This window comes from Embiotoca jacksoni, unplaced genomic scaffold, assembly GCF_022577435.1.
Source record: "Embiotoca jacksoni isolate LCO1_2020_lvr unplaced genomic scaffold, fEmbJac1.0.p SCAF_54, whole genome shotgun sequence".
In the NCBI taxonomy this organism is placed as follows: domain Eukaryota; kingdom Metazoa; phylum Chordata; class Actinopteri; family Embiotocidae; genus Embiotoca; species Embiotoca jacksoni.
Window position 1 is genome coordinate 841364 of NW_027185408.1, and position 18364 is coordinate 859727.

Consider the following 18364-nt stretch of genomic DNA (forward strand, 5'->3'; position numbering starts at 1 on the left):
GTCTATGGGAGGACGTATTGACTTCAAAGATGGACACCAGTCTGTTGAACAAAGGTAATAATGTGAAATGTTTGTCATTTAGTATCAAACCCTCCTGATGTCATAATGTCTGAACTCATTGATCACTTTCTTTCCATTCAGTGTGAAACTGAAACCCAACTGTTCTTGTGTCCGGGTATTCAGAAAGAGGGTTTTCCAGTGTTCAGCAGGGGTGATCATATTTATACATTTAAAGACTCCATGCAGAGCCGGGCTTCATCGGACCACACAGAGGAGACCCATACAGACCAGGCTGGTGGCTGCCTCCACATGTCTCTCAGTCTGAAGAAGTTCTGTCTTGAAGTTTTGTTGATGAAGGGCAGTAATTTAAAATGGATGTTTTGTCTTCCTGTTCAGCTTCTGTCAGGTGTTGGTTGTCTTGGTAACTAAAACCATGAAGTGTCTTTACTTTATGTTTCTGGATTAATTGTGACCAAACATCTTCTGTTTTGATGTTGACTTTACAGAGTTGATCAGCAGGACTCAGACGTTCCTGAAACAAACCTGGACTCCATATTTCTGGTGTGTAAACACACAAACTAAATAGTGAATTACCAAAACTCACATTCTCCCTGCTGCACTCTGTAGACCAGCAGGATTTCAGTCCATATTTAAAATGATCTGATACGTTCTGTGTGTTAAAGTTGATATATTTCTCTGTTTCAGCTGCTGGAGGAGAACATGATCAGTTTTGTAAAGAACGAGCTGAAGAAGATGCAGAAAATTCTGAGTCCAGATTACCCAGAATGCTTAGAGAGTGAGGATGAGGAGGTGTTGGAGGGTGAGGATGAAGAGCAGAGGAGGAGCAGAGAGTCATTTCTGAAGATCACACTACACTTCCTGAGGAGACTGAAGCAGGAGGAGCTGGCTGACCGTCTGCAGAGCAGTAAGAGGATTTTAACAGCTGGAACATGATGGAAAGAGGAAACATGGGAGAAACTTAGATTTACAAACTCTGCTATTAATATGATGCAAACATCTTCATCACATCTGTGAATTCTTCTGGACTGAAAACAGTCAGAAACTGTTTGTCCTCAACTGATGTGAAGAATTGATTTCATGGAGACGCGAAATATTTAAAATGTTAAAAAGTTTATCTTCAGGTTTAATGAGACATTCACTTGTTGTTTGTTTGTTTGTTTGTTTAGGAACTGTTGTTCCAGAGTGTCGACAACATCTTAAATCTAACCTGAGGAAGAAGTTCCAGAGTGTGTTTGAGGGGATTTCTAAAGCAGGAAACCGAACCCTTCTGAATGAGATGTACACAGAGCTGTACATCACAGAGGGAGGGACTGCAGAGGTCAATGATCAACATGAGGTCAGACAGATTGAAACAACATCCAGGAAACCAGACAGACCAGAAACAACCATCAGACAAGAAGACATCTTTAAAGGCTCACCTGGAAGACATGAACCAATCAGAACAGTGCTGACAAAGGGAGTGGCTGGCATCGGGAAGACAGTGTTAACACAGAAGTTCACTCTGGACTGGGCTGAAGACAAAACCAACCAGAACATCCAGTTCATGTTTCCGTTCACTTTCAGAGAGCTGAATGTGCTGAAAGAGAGAAAGTTCAGTTTGGTGGAACTGGTTCATCTCTTCTTCACTGAAACCAAAGCAGCAGGAATCTGCAGCTTTGAACACTTCCAGGTTGTGTTCATCTTTGACGGTCTGGATGAGTGTCGACTTCCTCTGGACTTCCACAACAATGAGATCCTGACTGATGTTACAGAGTCCACCTCAGTGGATGTGCTGCTGACCAACCTCATCAGGGGGAAACTGCTTCCCTCCGCTCGCCTCTGGATAACCACACGACCTGCAGCGGCCAATCAGATCCCTGCCGAGTGTGTCGGCATGGTGACAGAGGTCAGAGGGTTCACTGACCCGCAGAAGGAGGAGTACTTCAGGAGGAGGTTCAGAGATGAGGAGCAGACCAGCAGCATCATCTCCCACATCAAGACATCCAGAAGCCTCCACATCATGTGCCACATCCCGGTCTTCTGCTGGATCACTGCTACAGTTCTGGAGGACTTGTTGAAAAGCAGAGACGGAGGAGAGCTGCCCAAGACCCTGACGGAGATGTTCATCCACTTCCTGGTGGTTCAGGCCAAAGTGAAGCAGGTCAAGTATGATGGAGGAGCTGAGACAGATCCACACTGGAATGAAAAGAGCAGGAAGATGATGGAGTCTCTGGGAAAACTGGCTTTTGATCAGCTGCAGAAAGGAAACCTGATCTTCTATGAATCCGACCTGACAGAGTGTGGCATCGATATCAGAGCAGCCTCAGTGTACTCAGGAGTGTTCACCCAGATCTTTAAAGAGGAGAGCGGGCTGTACCAGGACAAGGTGTTCTGCTTCGTCCATCTGAGCGTTCAGGAGTTTCTGGCTGCTCTTCACGTCCATCTGACCTTCATCAACTCTGCTGTCAACCTGCTGAAGGAACAACAAACAACATCTTCTTTGTCTAAAGTCTTCAGAAACAAAACAAAACTAAACCATCTCCACCAGACTGCTGTGGATGAAGCTTTAAGAAGTCCAAATGGACACCTGGACTTGTTCCTCCGCTTCCTTCTGGGTCTTTCACTGCAGACCAATCAGACTCTCCTACGAGGCCTGCTGACACAGACAGGAAGTAGCTCACAGACCAATCAGAAAACAGTCCAGCACATCAAGAAGAAGATCAGTGAGAATCTGTCTGCAGAGAGAAGCATCAATCTGTTCCACTGTCTGAATGAACTGAATGATCGTTCTCTAGTGGAGGAGATCCAACAGTTCCTGAGATCAGGACGTCTCTCCACAGATAAACTGTCTCCTGCTCAGTGGTCAGCTCTGGGCTTCATCTTACTGTCATCAGCAGAACATCTGGATGTGTTTGACCTGAAGAAATACTCTGCTTCAGAGGAGGCTCTTCTGAGGCTGCTGCCAGTGGTCAAAGCCTCCAACAAAGCTCTGTACGAGGATTTATCAACCATTTCAAACATGTTTCATTTTGTAAATAACAAATAAAACAGTTTGTGTTCATTGTTAATTCTTCTCTAGGCTGACTGACTGTAAGCTGTCAGAGAGAAGCTGTGAAGCTCTGTCCTCAGTTCTCAGCTCCCAGTCCTCCTGTCTGAGAGAGCTGGACCTGAGTCACAACGACCTTCAGGATTCAGGAGTGAAGCTGCTGTCTGCTGGTCTGGAGAGTCCTCACTGTAAACTGGAGACTCTTAGGTCAGGAAATATCTGGTTGTTGATCAGTTAAATTATCATTTAGTTCATGTTGGTTTTCCAACATGAACTAAATGATAATTTAGATTTTCAAAATCAAAGATTTTCCTTCTTGTTTCTGGAGTTGATGATATTTTTCTGACTCCAGTCTGTCAGGTTGTGTGATCTCAGAGAAAGGCTGTGCTTGTCTGGCCTCAGCTCTGAGCTCCAACACCTCCCATCTGAGAGAGCTGGACCTGAGCTACAATCATCCAGGAGTCACAGGAGTGAAGATGCTGTCTGCTGGTCTGGAGGCTCCTCACTGGAGACTGGACACTCTCAGGTATGGACAGACAACCAGAGCTCACACAGTGCAGGTTTGTCGCATTGGTTTGACTTTATGTGTTGTTGCTCAGGTCCATCATCATGATGGATGACTTGTTACTCTTGTTTCTGTTCAGAGGAGTGAGGAGGTCTGAGTTAGGAAACATGTGGATCCTCAGAAGTCTTTTATCAAATGGAAACAGCTGTTCATTAGAAACATTGTGAAGTTGGTGTCAAATTCTTCTCATCTTGAACCATGTTATAAGCCTGGCTGTAGGGGCAACAGTGTTCATCAGTCGATCACCACTTTGGTCCAAACTGATTCATCTCAACAACTAATAAACATAATGAGATGAACTTCTGTTCATACAAATTTTAGAAGTTCAGGACTCAAAGTTCGGCCTCAGTCTTCACTCTGAAATACAGTCGTTTTTATATGAAGTTCTAAAATCAAGTCAGTTTTATTTTTCAGTCCAGAGTTACAACTTTTCCTCCCAGAGCTTCAGTCTCTACAGCTGACTCCCTCCATCATTACACCCTCGATTCTGAACATGTAAATTACACAAACCAACTGAATGTGGTGGTTGGACTGATCTGTGAACAGTCTGAAAACAGTTCAGCTGTTCATGTGAATGTTGGTCAAACTGTTCATTTTAAGGGACAACATGCAGAGACCAATATTTCACATGTGGGAGGACATCAATAAAAACAGAGCAGATCAGTGGAGACTGAGCTCTCTGATTATTTCTACATCACTTCTTCTTCAGGTGTTTTCCTCACAGACAGCAGTGAAACCATCAGAGACAGTTGACACTGATGAGTTTCAGCCTGTTTCTGTGTCTCACTGACAAACTGAGGAACTCTGCTTCATGTTGAACAACAGTTAGGACTCCTGTTGGATAGAAAATCATTGTGACTGTTTCTTCCTCCAGGGTGGACCATGGTGGAGAGCAGTGGTTAAAACCTGGTCTGAGGAAGTGTAAGTTTGACTGATACACATTACATTACATTATATTCCATTTCATTTAGCTGACGCTTTTCAACCATGAGGGTACAAAACCCAGAACAACAAGAATCAAGAAAATACAATTTCTTCAAGAAAGCCAAACTACAAAGTGCTAAAAGTAAGTTCCATTTTAAGATACTAAAGTTCTCCTATTCAAGGTAAAGTCGGAAGAGGTGTGTTTTTAGTTTGCGTCGGAAGATGTACAGAGTTTTTGCTGTCCTGATGTCGTTGGGGAGCTCATTCCAACATTTATCAGCCAGGACAGCAAACAGTCATGATTTTGTAGAGTGTTTAGCTCACAGTGAGGAGCAACAAGCCGATTGGCCGGTGCAGAGCGGAGTGAACGAGCTGGGATGGAAGGGAGAACCATGTCCTGGATGTACGCTGGTCCTGATCTGTTCACAGCACAGTACGCAAGTAGCAATGTTTGGAAACGGATGCGTGCAGCTACTAATAACCAGTGAAGGGAGTAGAGGAGGAGGACGAGGTGGAGTGAATTTCGGGAGGTTAAAGACCAGTCGAGTTGCTGCATTCTGGATGAACTGCAGAGGACGAATGGGACGAACAGGTAGACTTGCCAGGAGGGAGTTGCAGTAGTCTAGGCGTGAGATGACCAGAACCTGGACCAGAAACTGGACCAGAACCTGCACCTCCTTCTGAGTGAGAAGGGGAATGTGTTCTCCTGATGTTGTGCAGCATGTATCTACAGGAACGTGTTGTTGCAGTGATGTTGGCAGTAAGAGAGAGTTGACTGTCGAGTGTCTCCGAGGTTCTTATCAGTCAGGGTCGGGATAACAGAGTTGTTGAAGGTAGTAGTCAGGTCGAGGGCGGGAGAGTCTTTCCCTGGAAGGAAGAGCAGTTCAGTCTTGTGGAGGTTGATTTTCAGGTGGTGTGAGGACATCCACTGAGAGATGTCAGTCAGACAGGCAGAGATTCATGCTGCTACCTGTGTTTCAGATCGGGGAAAAGAGAGGATTAGTTGGGTGTCATCAGCAAAGCTGTGGTAGGAAAAGACATGTGAGTGAAAGACAGAGCCGAGAGAGTCAGTGTACAGAGAGAAGAGGAGGGGACCCGGGACGGAGACTTGAGGGACACCAGTAGTGAGAGGACAAGGTTCAGACACAGATCCTCTCCAAGTTACCCAGTAGGTGAGGTCGTTGAGGTAGGATGAGAACAAGGAGAGAGCAGAGCCTGAGACACCGAGGTCCTGAAGGAGGAAAGAAGGATCTGGTGGTTCACTGTGTCAAATGCAGCAGAAGGTCTAGAAGGATCAGGACAGAGGAGAGAGAGGCTGCTCTAGCAGTGTGAAGCTGCTCAGAGACAGAAGGAGGACCGTCTCTGTTGAGTGGTCTGTTGAAACCAGACTGGTGGTCAAGAAGGTTATTATGATGGAGATAGGAGAGTTGATTGAAGATAGTTCGTTAGAGAGTTTTGGAAAGTAAGGGCAGAAGAGAGACGGGTCTGTAGTTGTTTACTTCAGACGGGTTGAAAGGGGGGTTTCTTCAGGAGAGGGTTCACTCTCTCCTTCAGAGAGTTCAGGAAACAGACCGTTGACAGAGAAGTGTTGATGAGATTGAGAGAAAAGGAAGAAGGTCAGGAGCAATAGACTGGAGAATGTGAAATGGGATGGGGTCAAGGGGGCAGGTGGTTGGGGGGTATGGAGGTTACCAAGGTGAGAAATTGATTGGGAGACTGGGAGGGGGGGGTGAAAGAGGAAAGTGAAGGCGATGAAGATGATGATGGACATGTAGTTACAGAAGCTGGGTTTGAAAATGAGGAGCATTTATCATCTATCTTTTTAGTAAAGTACTTTACAAAGTGGCTTGGTAGAAGGGAGGAGGGAGGAGAGGGGGGGGGGTCAAGGAGGTTGGAAAAGATGGAGAAGAGCTTTTTGGGATTGGAAAATGAGGATTGAATCCTGGTTTGGTAGAAAAAGCTTTTGGCTGCAGAAATAGAGGCAGAGAAAGAGGAGAAGAGAGATTGATAAGTGAGCAGTAAACCTGTACCCCCCTCCTCCCTACCAGGAGGTCTGGGGGTGAGGCTGAAGGAGAAAGCAGAGGAGAGAGCAGCAGGGTGGATGTGTTGTCCGGTGTGATCCAGGTCTCAGTGAGACCAAGGAAGTCCAGCGATTGCTGGATATCAAAGCCAGAGATGAAGTCTGTCTTCAGCTGACTGTCAGTTCCAGAGTCCTCCTGTGACGAGGTGTTGGGTATGTGTGGAACGGGTGGGATAGATAAGAGAGGAAAGGTGACGGTGTTGGTGTGAACGAGTGGGAGGCTGATAGTATCTACGAGTAGATATACGCACAGGTACGGAAAGTACACACATATTCAGATAGCAGTAGTTATACTCAGCGTCCCCTGGGGACTCCAACAAAAGACTCCTTTGTCTCCATCCTCCGAGTCTTCGTAGGACGAGCCCTCACAGACGCTGAAGCTGACTCTTCAAACACTTCCTGGTTTTCCAACAGGGTTGGCTACAGCTGGTCAGACCACACCCCCTGCTCGTTAGGCCTCCCGTCACCAGGTGTTACAAATGGGCAGCAATAGAAACTCACCACTGATTTCTAAACACAGAAAACTTTCACACAGTCTCTAAATTTGGTCCCAAACTGTTCCCGGAGAGTCTTTTTACCTCAAACGGTAGAAAGTAAAATACAACTTAGTCCTTAATAGAATTGGAATAAAAGACCATCAGTTTAACTCTAAACTTGTTCTCTTTGACTCTCAGTTACTTGAGTGAAAACAAGAATCCAATCACAAACAATTCCAGCTACCAAAAACCATCCAAGCTTCATCAGTCAAGATATCCTAAAACAGCAGATGCAATAATAAACTAGATCAGAGAAGCGTATTTAAAGATTCTACTTTGTCTTAGTTCAAGTGATCCAGCTGGATGTCGTCCCCCAAAAGTCAAAGCCTGACAAAAAGTATCATCATTAAACTTTCTATGAACGAACAACAAGTCAGGAAGTAAAGAAAGAAAAAAGCCATCAGATGTGTCAGATGATAAACTGCAGCTGTGTCGTGTCTTTTTCTCTCCATCAGATTTCTGTGAACTTGAACTGGACACAAACTCAGTAAACAGAAAACTCAAACTGTCTGACAACAACAGGAAGGTGACGAAGGTGGAAGAAGATCAGTCATATCCTGATCATCCAGACAGATTTGACTGGTGGTGGCAGCTGCTGTGTAGAACTGGTCTGACTGGTCGCTGTTACTGGGAGGTCGAGAGGAGAGGAGATATTGTTATAGCAGTGAGTTACAGAGGAATCAGAAGGAGAGGAGACACTGATGACTGCAGGTTTGGAGGGAACGATCAGTCCTGGAGTCTGAGCTGCTATAATGATGGTGGTTACTCTGTCTGTCACAATAAAACAGTAACATCCTCCTCCTCCTCCTCCTCCTCCTCCAACAACAGAGTAGCAGTGTATGTGGACTGTCCTGCTGGCACTCTGTCCTTCTACAGAATCTCCTCTGACACTCTGATCCACCTCCACACCTTCAACACCACATTCACTGAACCTCTGTATCCTGGATTTAGGTTCTTGTCAGTTGGTTCCTCAGTGACTCTGTGTTCTCTGTAGGAGGAAGAGTCTGTGGAAGTGACAGCAGCTTTAAATGTTGATGGTGGATGAAGTTTCTCTTTGGTTCACCGTTGAATCACTGATTGTGATGTCACAATATGTTTTGTGTCAGAAGTAGTGAAATGATGTCCTCACCTCTGAACTTTGACCTTCACTTCCATGTGGACAGATGAAGGTCAAACTGAGCTCTTTGGCTGATAAACATCAGCAGATTCTGGAAACCTGCTGCAAGACGGCCTGAAAATAACTTTTACACTCGTCATGAATCCTGTTGAAATGTTTTCTGTGTTTGAGTTGATGAAATAAAACGTGAATATTTGAATAAAGTTTCATTTAGTGTGTGTTTTCTGCCGGGTTGTTTAATATGTTGTTAGAACAAACTGAGTCCACCCCTGTGTGATCTCCCTGAAAGGTTCTGCTTCTGTTCTGCTTCTTAATGTGAGAAAACCAACAACGACGTCACCCGTCGGTTTGTGAACGGATGTTTTAAACCCTCCGTTATGACATTCAGCCGTCGACATCTCCGCCAGAAATGACCATATTTGGACGAGCTGGGGAGGAGGGAGGGGTCTAACGGAGACGGAGGACACTATGCCCCGCCCACCTATACAGGAAACATGACTTCCTCCCAGGCCTGTCAATCAAACATACACGCCCCCAAACACAACAATGTTCAAGGTGTGAACTACTGCCCGTTCTGTCATCATCACCTACGACTCCACGTCATCACTTGAGTATCAATGTCGTCGTCTCCGTCCCGTCGTCAGCACCGACTGTTTCCTGGGCAACGATATCTGGCCTCAACTTCCTGTTTACGGCCTACAAGTGTGAATCATCCAGAAAGTTTTGTCACGATGCGAACGAACCAAACCGTGGTTCAGTTTGATCCGGACGGAAACGTTCTCTTTTAGTCAGATCAGATTCTGGTACTTTGGTCCGAGGCTCCTTTCACACAATTCACAATTCAGTTTATTGTAATTTAAAAAATCAAGTAAAACGTTCGATATAAAGATAGAAATGCTCTTTAATTAAAATCCACTAATTAAAGTCAAATCAAAATGACACTTTTATAGACACATATTTTCTTATCTGTCAGCTTTTTGTAATTTTTGTTTTCTTTTTTTCAGAACTTTATTGAACAAGATGTAAGTTTACAAACAGTGTAGATTAACACTCATTATTTCGTACAGAAAAGGCAGCAATGTGGAGATAACCGGACAGTAAATAACAAACAACAAAAGGAACAAAGAAAATACAAATGAATAAACATACATCGATTTAAATACAGAAATTCCCTCGATGCAAAAGTATTTTTGTTTTGTGTTTGCGCCCCACGGTAGACGTCACGCGTTGGGGGCGTGGCTTTACGACACTCTGAAACGCTATTGGCTGAGCGTTAAATTTGAAACGTAACGGGAGCAGCGAGCAGCAGCTCGGAGGACGGAAACACCACAAACGATGGAACTTATCAGCAGAAAACGGATTTGTTCATCCAGTCGTCCCGATAAGAGTTTAATATATCCACAGCAGAGGAGTTAAATTACTTGTTTTGTTCAGACGTCTTAAAAACTCTTCAAATGGACATCGCTGCGTATTTACAGGAAGCCGCGCGGACGTTAGCCGGTGTTAGCTGACTGCTAACGTGTTGCTGTGTTATGAGCACTTTATAAAAGATTTAACTTTTATAAAATGGCCTTAACGTTCCTTCATTTTCATGGATTTCTCCGACTTTATTTTTGTAGGTGTTTTGAAGACAGTTTGTCCTCGTACACGGGAGACGACCCACTGGATCCGTGGGACAAGTGAGTAACGGGATTGTTTTTAAATGAGGAAACGTTCGTCTCTTTATTGTCTGTAACGGAGAGAATTAGAGAAAACACACTTTAACAGCAAAAACAATACAAATGCACATCTGAAATCACACCAGGCATCACTTCAAACTATGGACATAAGAGACATTTGCATTAAAAGCTTGAGTTGTCATGAATACAGACTCAGCTCCGAGTATGAAGGTATCAGCTGTGCATCTGTTATATTTCTTTAAGAAGTGTTTAAAGAAGTCTTCCTCTTGTGTTCCAGTTTTTATTGACCTTTAAAAGCTTCTTTTTTTGACCTTCCTGTGATTATCCGGTTCCTACCTCAGATCCATTTGTTTCATTCTCTTATTTTTTTAGCTTCATGTCTCCCAACCTGGATGTTTTGTTATATTGTGTGATTGACAGCTCAGTGTCCCCCCTCCTCCCCCCATCAGGTTGGTGGAGTACCTGGAGCAGATGCGACCGGCGGAGGGCGGCGGGATGTCGCTGGTGTTGGACAGCCTCGTCCAGAGATTTCTGAACGTGGAGCGATACGCCAACGACGTCAGATACGTGAACTACTGCATCAAATGCGTGAGTCCGGACTTCAAACACGACGACGGCGTGAAGCGGTCACGCCTTTTTCCTTCTTCACGCTTCTCTTCCCGCGTCTTCGGCAGGCGAGGCACCGGTCCGACCCCGTCGCCCCGTACGGCCACGTTTTCGGCCGCGGCGTCGGCGGCGGGACGGCCGCCCCGTACGCGGCCCGGGCCCGGCGGCCGGAGCTCCGGGGGACGGACGAGCAGGCGGACGCCGTGGACCAGAAAGCGGTGGAGAACCGGGCCCGGCCGGCCGACGCCGTCCTGCACGAGTACAGGTAAACCAGATGTTTTGGAGGTGTCCGATTCAGCGCTTCAAACTGTAGAACGACGTGTCACCGACAGGACCTTTTTAAATCCTGCAGGCGGTTTCAGACCAGAACCAGGATCCCGGCGCCGGCCTCAGGTGGGACTTCTGGTTCTCCTCCGTTGGTTTCTTTTTAAAAGTCCCGTCTGCCGTCTTGACTTTTATTTCGTGAAAGCGGGTCGGACCGCGCTGCAGAACTCCCACTTGACCGATCAGATGTCCTCCGACGGACAGGCTCAGAGCGTGGTGGGTGTGCGTCTCCGTGGTAACGGTTTAATAACGCCGCGTTATCCTGTTTTTTAGTTTTTTAAACCTCGCCAACACCCTCTGTGCTCTCTGTCCCAGCCGTCTGTGGAGTGCCTGGTTCCAGTCTCCAAGAAGACGACTCCATCTGGCCTCAACGACTGGAGAGGCTGGTCTTGGCCCACCTCAGACCGCTGGTGAAATCTTCTCTGGACCCGCTGCAATTTGCGTACCAGCCTCATGTGGGAGTGGACGATGCCATCATCTACCTGCTGCAACGAGCTCAGTCTCACCTGGATGGAACCGGTGAATCTGTGAGAATCACTTTCTTTGATTTCTCCAGTGCATTCAACACCATCCAACCACTGCTGCTGAGTGAGAAGCTGCGGGTGGTGGGGGGATGGAGGGGGTGGACGCGTCCACCGTCTCCTGGATCAATGACTACCTGACAGGCGGACCACAGTTTGTCCGTCTGGGCAGTGTGCTGTCTGATACGGTGGTCAGTGGTACTGGAGCTCCTCAGGGAACTGTTCTGTCTCCTTCCTGTTCACCTTATACACAACTGACTTCCAGAACAACTCAGAGTCAAGACATCTGCAGAAGTTCTCTGATGACTCTGCAGTGGTAGGATGTATAAGGGATGGACGGGAGGACAAGTACAGGGCAGTAGTGGAGGACTTTGTGGAGTGGGCTGGTAGAAATCATCTGCTCCTGAACGTGGCCAAGACCAGAGAGATGGTGGTCGACTTCAGGAGGAAGACGACGGCTCCACAACCGCTGAGAGTTCTGGGAGAGGAGGTGGACATGGTGGAGGAGTACAAGTACCTGGGTGTGTCCATGACAACAGACTGAACTGGAAGACCAACATCAACGCTGTCTACAAGAAGGTGATGAGTCGACTCTTTTTCTTGAGGAAACTTCGATCCTTCAATGTGTGCAGCGAGATGTTGGAGATGTTCTACCATCTGTTGTGGCCAGTAAACTGTACTTCTCGTAGTCTGCTGGGGGAGCAGCATTGGAGCTGGTGACACCAACAGACTTAACAAACTGGTTAAGAAGGCCGGCTCCATCATCGGCTACAATCTGGACAGCCTGGAAAAGGTGGTGGAGAGGAAGACGCTGAACAAACTATTGTCCATACTGGATAATCCTGACCACCCTCTCCACCACCTGCTGCAGGACAGAGGAGGAGGTTCTCCAAAATACTCCTCCAGCTGCTGTCACAAGGACAGATATAGGAGATCATTCCAGATACAGGAGATCATTCCAGATACAGGAGATCATTCCAGATACAGGAGATCACTCCAGATACAGGAGATCACTCCAGATACAGGAGATCATTCCAGATACAGGAGATCATTCCAGATACAGGAGATCATTCCAGATACAGGAGATCATTCCAGATACAGGAGATCATTCCAGATACAGGAGATCACTCCAGATACAGGAGATCACTCCAGATACAGGAGATCATTCCAGATACAGGAGATCATTCCAGATACAGGAGATCATTCCAGATACAGGAGATCATTCCTGATACAGGAGATCATTCCTGCCGACTGCAATAAGACTGTACAATAACTCATCTCTGGCAAAATCCATCAAAGTACAAAAACACTGTTGACTGTGTTTCTTGGTTTGTTTGTATATAATACATAGATATATATAATATATAATATAATGTACTGTATATACTGTACATTTTATATTTATATTGCTATTTTTATATTCTATTCTATTCTATTATTTTATTCTATTATTTCTATTATTATCTTATTGCTTCTGTATGCTGCTGTAGCGACAAAATTTCCCCTCGGGGATTAAAAAGTAAATACCTACCTACCTAAAAATGTCTCTGAACAGGACGACCGTGACGTAAGTGGACGGTTTCAGTTTTAGGATCTTTTTTTTAGATTGTATTGTGTTGTTTTTAATTAGTTGACTCAAATAACTCCAGGATGTCTCATCCACGGTCTCCTCCGCAGAGTGTCCCGCTCGGAGACGTCGGGGACGATCCCGTCCGGCCGGAGCTCCGGGGTTCAGAACGTGTCCGAGTACCTGGAGGACGAACTCGTCTGCGAAGGAACCGAACTTTGTTTTGAGGAGGTCCGAGCTCAGAAATACTTCTGTAAACTCCAGGAGATGGGAGGAGGAGGAGGAGGAGGAGGAGCGGAGGGAAACGGGTGAGTCAGCGCTTTCTCAATCTACCGTTTAAAAAGAAAAACCTTCATTAAGTGAGATTATGACGTGGTTTTTGGTTTGGCTTGAAGCGGAGAAGGAGCAGAAGGAGCAGAAGGAGCAGAAGGAGGGAGTCCGCAGCCTGACAGGTCTGATGTAGATAATGAACCAGGATCTGGGGTGTTTCGGTGTTTCAGGACCGGCTGAGTCTCAGGAGGTGAAACTTCAAACTCCTTCAATGCTGCATTAACAGTTAAATATAAAAACTACAACAGAGTAAAAAGTAAAGAGACAATTAAATATTTATTCAATCAAAGGCTGCTTTTAAACATCTGAAACCTGGTATGTCTGGTTCTTCAACATTTAAGCAGGAAACTCATCTCATGAGAAAACATCCTTTTCCTTGTTTTTTTCAGCTCTGTGCAGCAGAACCAGCCACCAGTGGGAACCCGGATCCTTCCCAGCATGCCTCTGGGTGTCCCCGACCCTCCGACCGCCTGAGCAGCAGGAACTCTCTGGGCCTGAGGTTGCACACCGAGCCGGCCTTCATCCACGAGGCCGCCGAACCTCCTCCTCCTCCTCCTCCTCCTCAGCAGACAGACGCTCTGCGCTCTGAGATTTCCCATCATGCCTCTGTGCCGGCAGATGCGGAGCCGCCGCTCCACCAACCCGCCGATGTTCCCCACCAGGACCCCGGAGAACCGGAGGAGGCCGACGGCACGCAGCAGTGAGTCGAGTCCTCCTGCAGCGCGTCGGCCATCTGAGAATCTTTTCTTTCTTCATCTTGTTTTTGTTTTTTGTTTCTCAGAGACGTCGGTGAACCGCCAGCAGAGCAGAAACTGGACGGGAAGTAAACCGCCCGTTCACCAGCAAGCTCCTCCCCCTTTCTGTCCCTCTCAGCTTCCTGTGACCGTCCCCACACCTCCCTCTCTCTCTCTGCGTCTCCCTCAGTGTCTCCCGGCGGGACGTCCAACCTGTCTCTTGTCACTCCCAACACCTGGCTGGGCTTCGTTCAGGCCACGCCCTCCAGGGTGCCGTCGCCCACCGTCAACAGGAGGGAGGCGCTGGGTGAGCACAACCGTCGGATGGGGAGGGGGGAGGAGGTGAAACTCAGGTAAAACTCCTCAGATTACATCTCAGTGTTGCTATGGAAACGTAAATAGAGCTAACCCTACTTTTACTGTGAATTCACCGCAGCTCTCCGAGCGCACCGTTTCTAGTTGACGTAGTTTGTCCGGCGCCATCGAACCGTCTCCGTGTCGTCTCTCAGGTGTGATCAGGGACACGTTCGCGGCCCCGACGTTCCTCCGAGACCCGTTCGGCGACGCCTCGGCGCTCCACGCCGCCGAGCGGGAGTTGGACGCCGGCGGCCCGACGAACGGTAAATACGCAGCGAACTGTGTTTGTTTACATGAAGAACATTTCTACAAGTGGAATCTGTCACCTGTGTTGAACATCAACTTCTGAACTATTAAATATGATTATTATTGTCAGTATTCACCTCAACTGAAGCCAGTTTCCTGCTGACCTTCATCCTCCTTTATGATTGACAGGAGGCCCCTCCTCGTGCATCAGCCCCCCTCCGCTGCCCCGTTCACCATCTTCCAGGACAACAACCACAAACAAAACGGAAGGTAAACAAAACAACAACTCAATCACATGTTTTTGTCAGACTGACTTTTTGTCAGTGCGAGCTCCGTTTCCACGGCAACACACGGGGTTTGACTAAGAAGTGGAAAACAATCGGCAGACTCTCATGGTTTTACTTCGTGGTTTCTGCTCGCCACCTCCTCCATCACCTCCTCCATCACCACGGTGCAGCCTCCTCCGCCCGCCGTGCTGTCCTTCAGAGACCAGACGCTCTGTCCCGCCGACTCCTCCGGGACCTCCGCGGCCTCGGCTCGACCCGGCAGCGAACCTTTTCAGATCACGGAGGAACCGGACGAACCCGCCTACGACGTTCCCATGAGCCCCGAGTGCGCGCTCAAACCGGACTGGCTGTCCGTCAGGAGCCCCGAGGCCGCGGTGGAGCCGGACCCGGACGCCTTCGTGAGTCCCCGTCGTCCCGGACGCGCCGTCCACCCGGAACCGAGACGTCCCCATGAGTCCGGAGCAGCCGCGGCTCTGCGCCGACGAGCCCGTGATGAGTCCGCACGGAGAGCCGAGCGCCGACGTGTCCATGAACGCGGCGACGGCAGCCGTCCACCTGGTGTCGGATCCGTGGGACGACCAGCTGATCTCCGGCCTGCTGGCCTCGCTGACTCCGCCCCTCTCCGCCCACCCCTGCTGCGTCAGCTGGAGGTGTGGCGTCCCCAGCTTCTCCCCCGGGAGGACCCTCAGCATGGGTAAGAAGCACAGCTGCTGCTTCACATCTCTTATTTATTATTTACTTATATCTGTGAAGTGGGAGGAGTCAAAGCACAGTTAGCTTAGCTTAGCATCAAGCCTGATAAATACACTTTACCGATCTTGAGCAATTAACATATTTTGTTTGTTTAGTCTGTATGAAATCACACGTATGATTAGGATTCAATTAAAGTTATTAAAGCTGCCACTAGATGGCGTGTTCTTTAAACGTTTTGCCCTCCGACAGGAACGTCGTCCCTCCGAGTCGACGGCGTTCTCGGCGAAGGTGCGTTCGCGACCGTTTACCAGGCGACGAACCCGGTGACCTCGGAGAAGGTGGTTTTAAAGGTGAGACGTCATCTCCACGATTCGCTCTCTTTTCACAAAACTCCTCAACGGATGTGATTCTTTCTTTTTAGTGACCGCAACGTTAGTTTTTTTAGGAGATCTGCAGAACTTGAAAACTTTCCTGCGGAAACAAAACAAAGAAATGCCCCAGAAAGGGTTAAAAATTCTTAAATTAAATTCTTTTAAATGTCCTGAATATAGTTGAATGCAGCATTTGGACACATAAAAAAACAGTAAAGCTAAATCATAGCTGAATCATTTTCTTTTACATAATGAAAGCCAGTATTTTGAGTCCCTGAACCTAATTTAAACTCCTTTTAAAGGATTTAATAAAGTTGCAGCGCCCCCCAGTGGTCCATTGGTATGAAACAACATTGTTTTTTTAATGTGTTGTATGTTTTTTTTGTCTAAATCTCAGAGATTTGACTTTTCCTGTGAAACATGTCCAAACAGTCACAGTTCAGTTTATTGGATCTGAGTGACGTTGGACAGAAAGACTCTTGACGTCCAACGTGTCTCCCTGCAGGTCCAGAAGCCGGCCAACCCGTGGGAGTTTTACATCCACACGCAGCCGGACGCCCGGCTGCAGCCCGCCGTCCGTCACCTGTACGGCCGCGTCAGCTCCGCCCACCTCTTCCACGACGGCAGCGTGCCGGTCGGCGAGCTGCACGACTACGGCACCCTGCTGGTCCGCTGGTTTATAACCGCTCCTTCACGCCCAGAGAGTCTCTGCTCCTTTTTCCACGTGTGAAGTTTGATTCTTTCTTTTTTTCACCTCCACCTTCAGAACGCGGTGAACGTCTACAAATCCCTGAGCGACGAGGCGATGCCTCCGCCGCTCGTCCTGTACTTCAGCGTCTGCATCCTGCGCACGTTGGAGCGGCCGCACGCCGCCCGCATCGTCCACGCCGACGTCAAACCCGACAACTTCCTGCTGGGAGAGCGGTACGCCCGCGACACCATCGATTCTACCGACGTGGACGCGTTGACTTTGGAAGGAAACGTCTTCGTGTGTTTGTTTTATTTTTTCAAAGCTGCCGCTGTGTTTTTTTGGAGGTTCCTGGAGAACAGCTGCTTCGACCCGGACGGCGTGGACCACGGCCTCGTCCTCATCGACCTCGGACAGAGCATCGACATGCGGCTTTTCCCAGAAGGCACGGCGTTCACCGCCCGCTGTTTGACGTCGGGCTTCCAGTGCACCGAGATGCTCAGCGGGAAGCCGTGGAGCTACCAGGTGAGGACGCGCTGCCGCGGTTTGTCTTTCACACGTCTCTCCGTTTTCCTGCATCTTCACCTCGTGTGTTTTCCAGACCGACTACTTCGGGCTCGCCGGGACGGTCCACTGCATGCTGTTCGGGACGTACATGCAGGTGACGAAGGACGGCGGCGTGTGGAAGACGAATGACGTCTTCAGGAGGTAACGTCCGTCTCCGGTCCGTCTCCGGTCCGCAGAGTCGTTTTGTCCGATTAATTTGTATTACTTTTAGAAACACCAATATTGTGACAACAATACGAGTCCAGTTTGAATCGGACCGGGACCAGAGGTCGTCTGACCGGGTGGAAGCTAACCGGGACTCTTCTCGTCCTCCGGGAACCCTCACGGCGACCTCTGGCTGGACTTCTTCCACGTCCTGCTCAACGTGCCGGACGGCGGCTCGGCGCCGAGCCTGCGGAGCCTCCGGTGCCGGCTGGCGTCGGTCCTGCAGCAGAACTACAGCAGCAAGCTGCCGGCGCTGCTCAGACGTCTGGTGGTGCTGCTGCTGGAGAGCCGCAAGGCGCCGCGGAGATGACGGGAAACCCAACCACAGAAACGGGTTTCAGAGAGAGAGAGAAGGGTTGAAGGTCAAAGGTCACCGCAGGAGCAGCGCTTGTTTGGACATATAAAAGAATGAAGTCATTTTTATGTACTTTACTTTGGAAATTGAATTTTCTCGGCTTTCAAATTGTAAAAACTAGAGTTTGATTTTGTTTGTTTTAAAGAATAAATGTGTTGAGGTGCAGATTGTCTTCTCTTCATCTTCAGCTGCTCTTCTAAACTTCCCTTCTGATTTCTGTTTTTATGGAAATGAGTTTTGATATTTTCTTCCGTCACGTCATATTTTCTGCTTTTCGCCTTCAGAGAATCGGACGAGTCGAGCGGAGCTTTGTTCGGCTGTCGGACATTATTAGTAGTCAGAAGATCAATAAGAGAGAAGTCAAAACTATTTGAAGAATTATGTCAAAATTGTGATTAAAAAAAAATAATAAAATGTAATTATGCAATGAAAGTAAAAACATTTGTATGAATTAGTCCAAAATTCGGAGAAAAAAAGTCAAAATTATTATTAGAATTGTTCAAGATTGTGATAAAAACAATCAAACTTGGATAAAAGTAAAAAAAATAATTCTAACTTAGTCAAATA

At 47.6% G+C, this 18364-nt stretch overlaps 2 protein-coding genes across 2 annotated transcripts; both read left to right on the top strand.

Annotated features, from left to right (window-relative positions):
- The first annotated feature begins 240 nt into the window (after positions 1-240).
- LOC138212227 (protein NLRC3-like) lies at positions 241-8471 on the top strand. The gene is made up of 8 exons (XM_069172529.1): positions 241-329; positions 507-561; positions 706-925; positions 1188-2991; positions 3080-3253; positions 3399-3572; positions 4486-4532; positions 7607-8471. Exons 1-8 carry the CDS (start codon positions 241-243, stop codon positions 8143-8145), a joined length of 3102 nt encoding a protein of 1033 aa, XP_069028630.1. The 3' UTR covers positions 8146-8471.
- A 1291-nt stretch (positions 8472-9762) lies between these two features.
- LOC138212228 (mitotic checkpoint serine/threonine-protein kinase bub-1-like) lies at positions 9763-18010 on the top strand. Its single transcript, XM_069172530.1, is given in 16 exon segments — positions 9763-9947; positions 10397-10535; positions 10622-10818; positions 10906-10946; positions 11023-11093; positions 11193-11259; positions 13361-13417; positions 14546-14649; positions 14822-14902; positions 15090-15335; positions 15337-15613; positions 15862-15962; positions 16489-16650; positions 16750-16907; positions 17019-17196; positions 17273-18010. Coding segments are annotated over 16 exon segments (2103 nt in total). The 5' UTR covers positions 9763-9834; the 3' UTR covers positions 17384-18010.
- Positions 18011-18364: the final 354 nt, after the last annotated feature.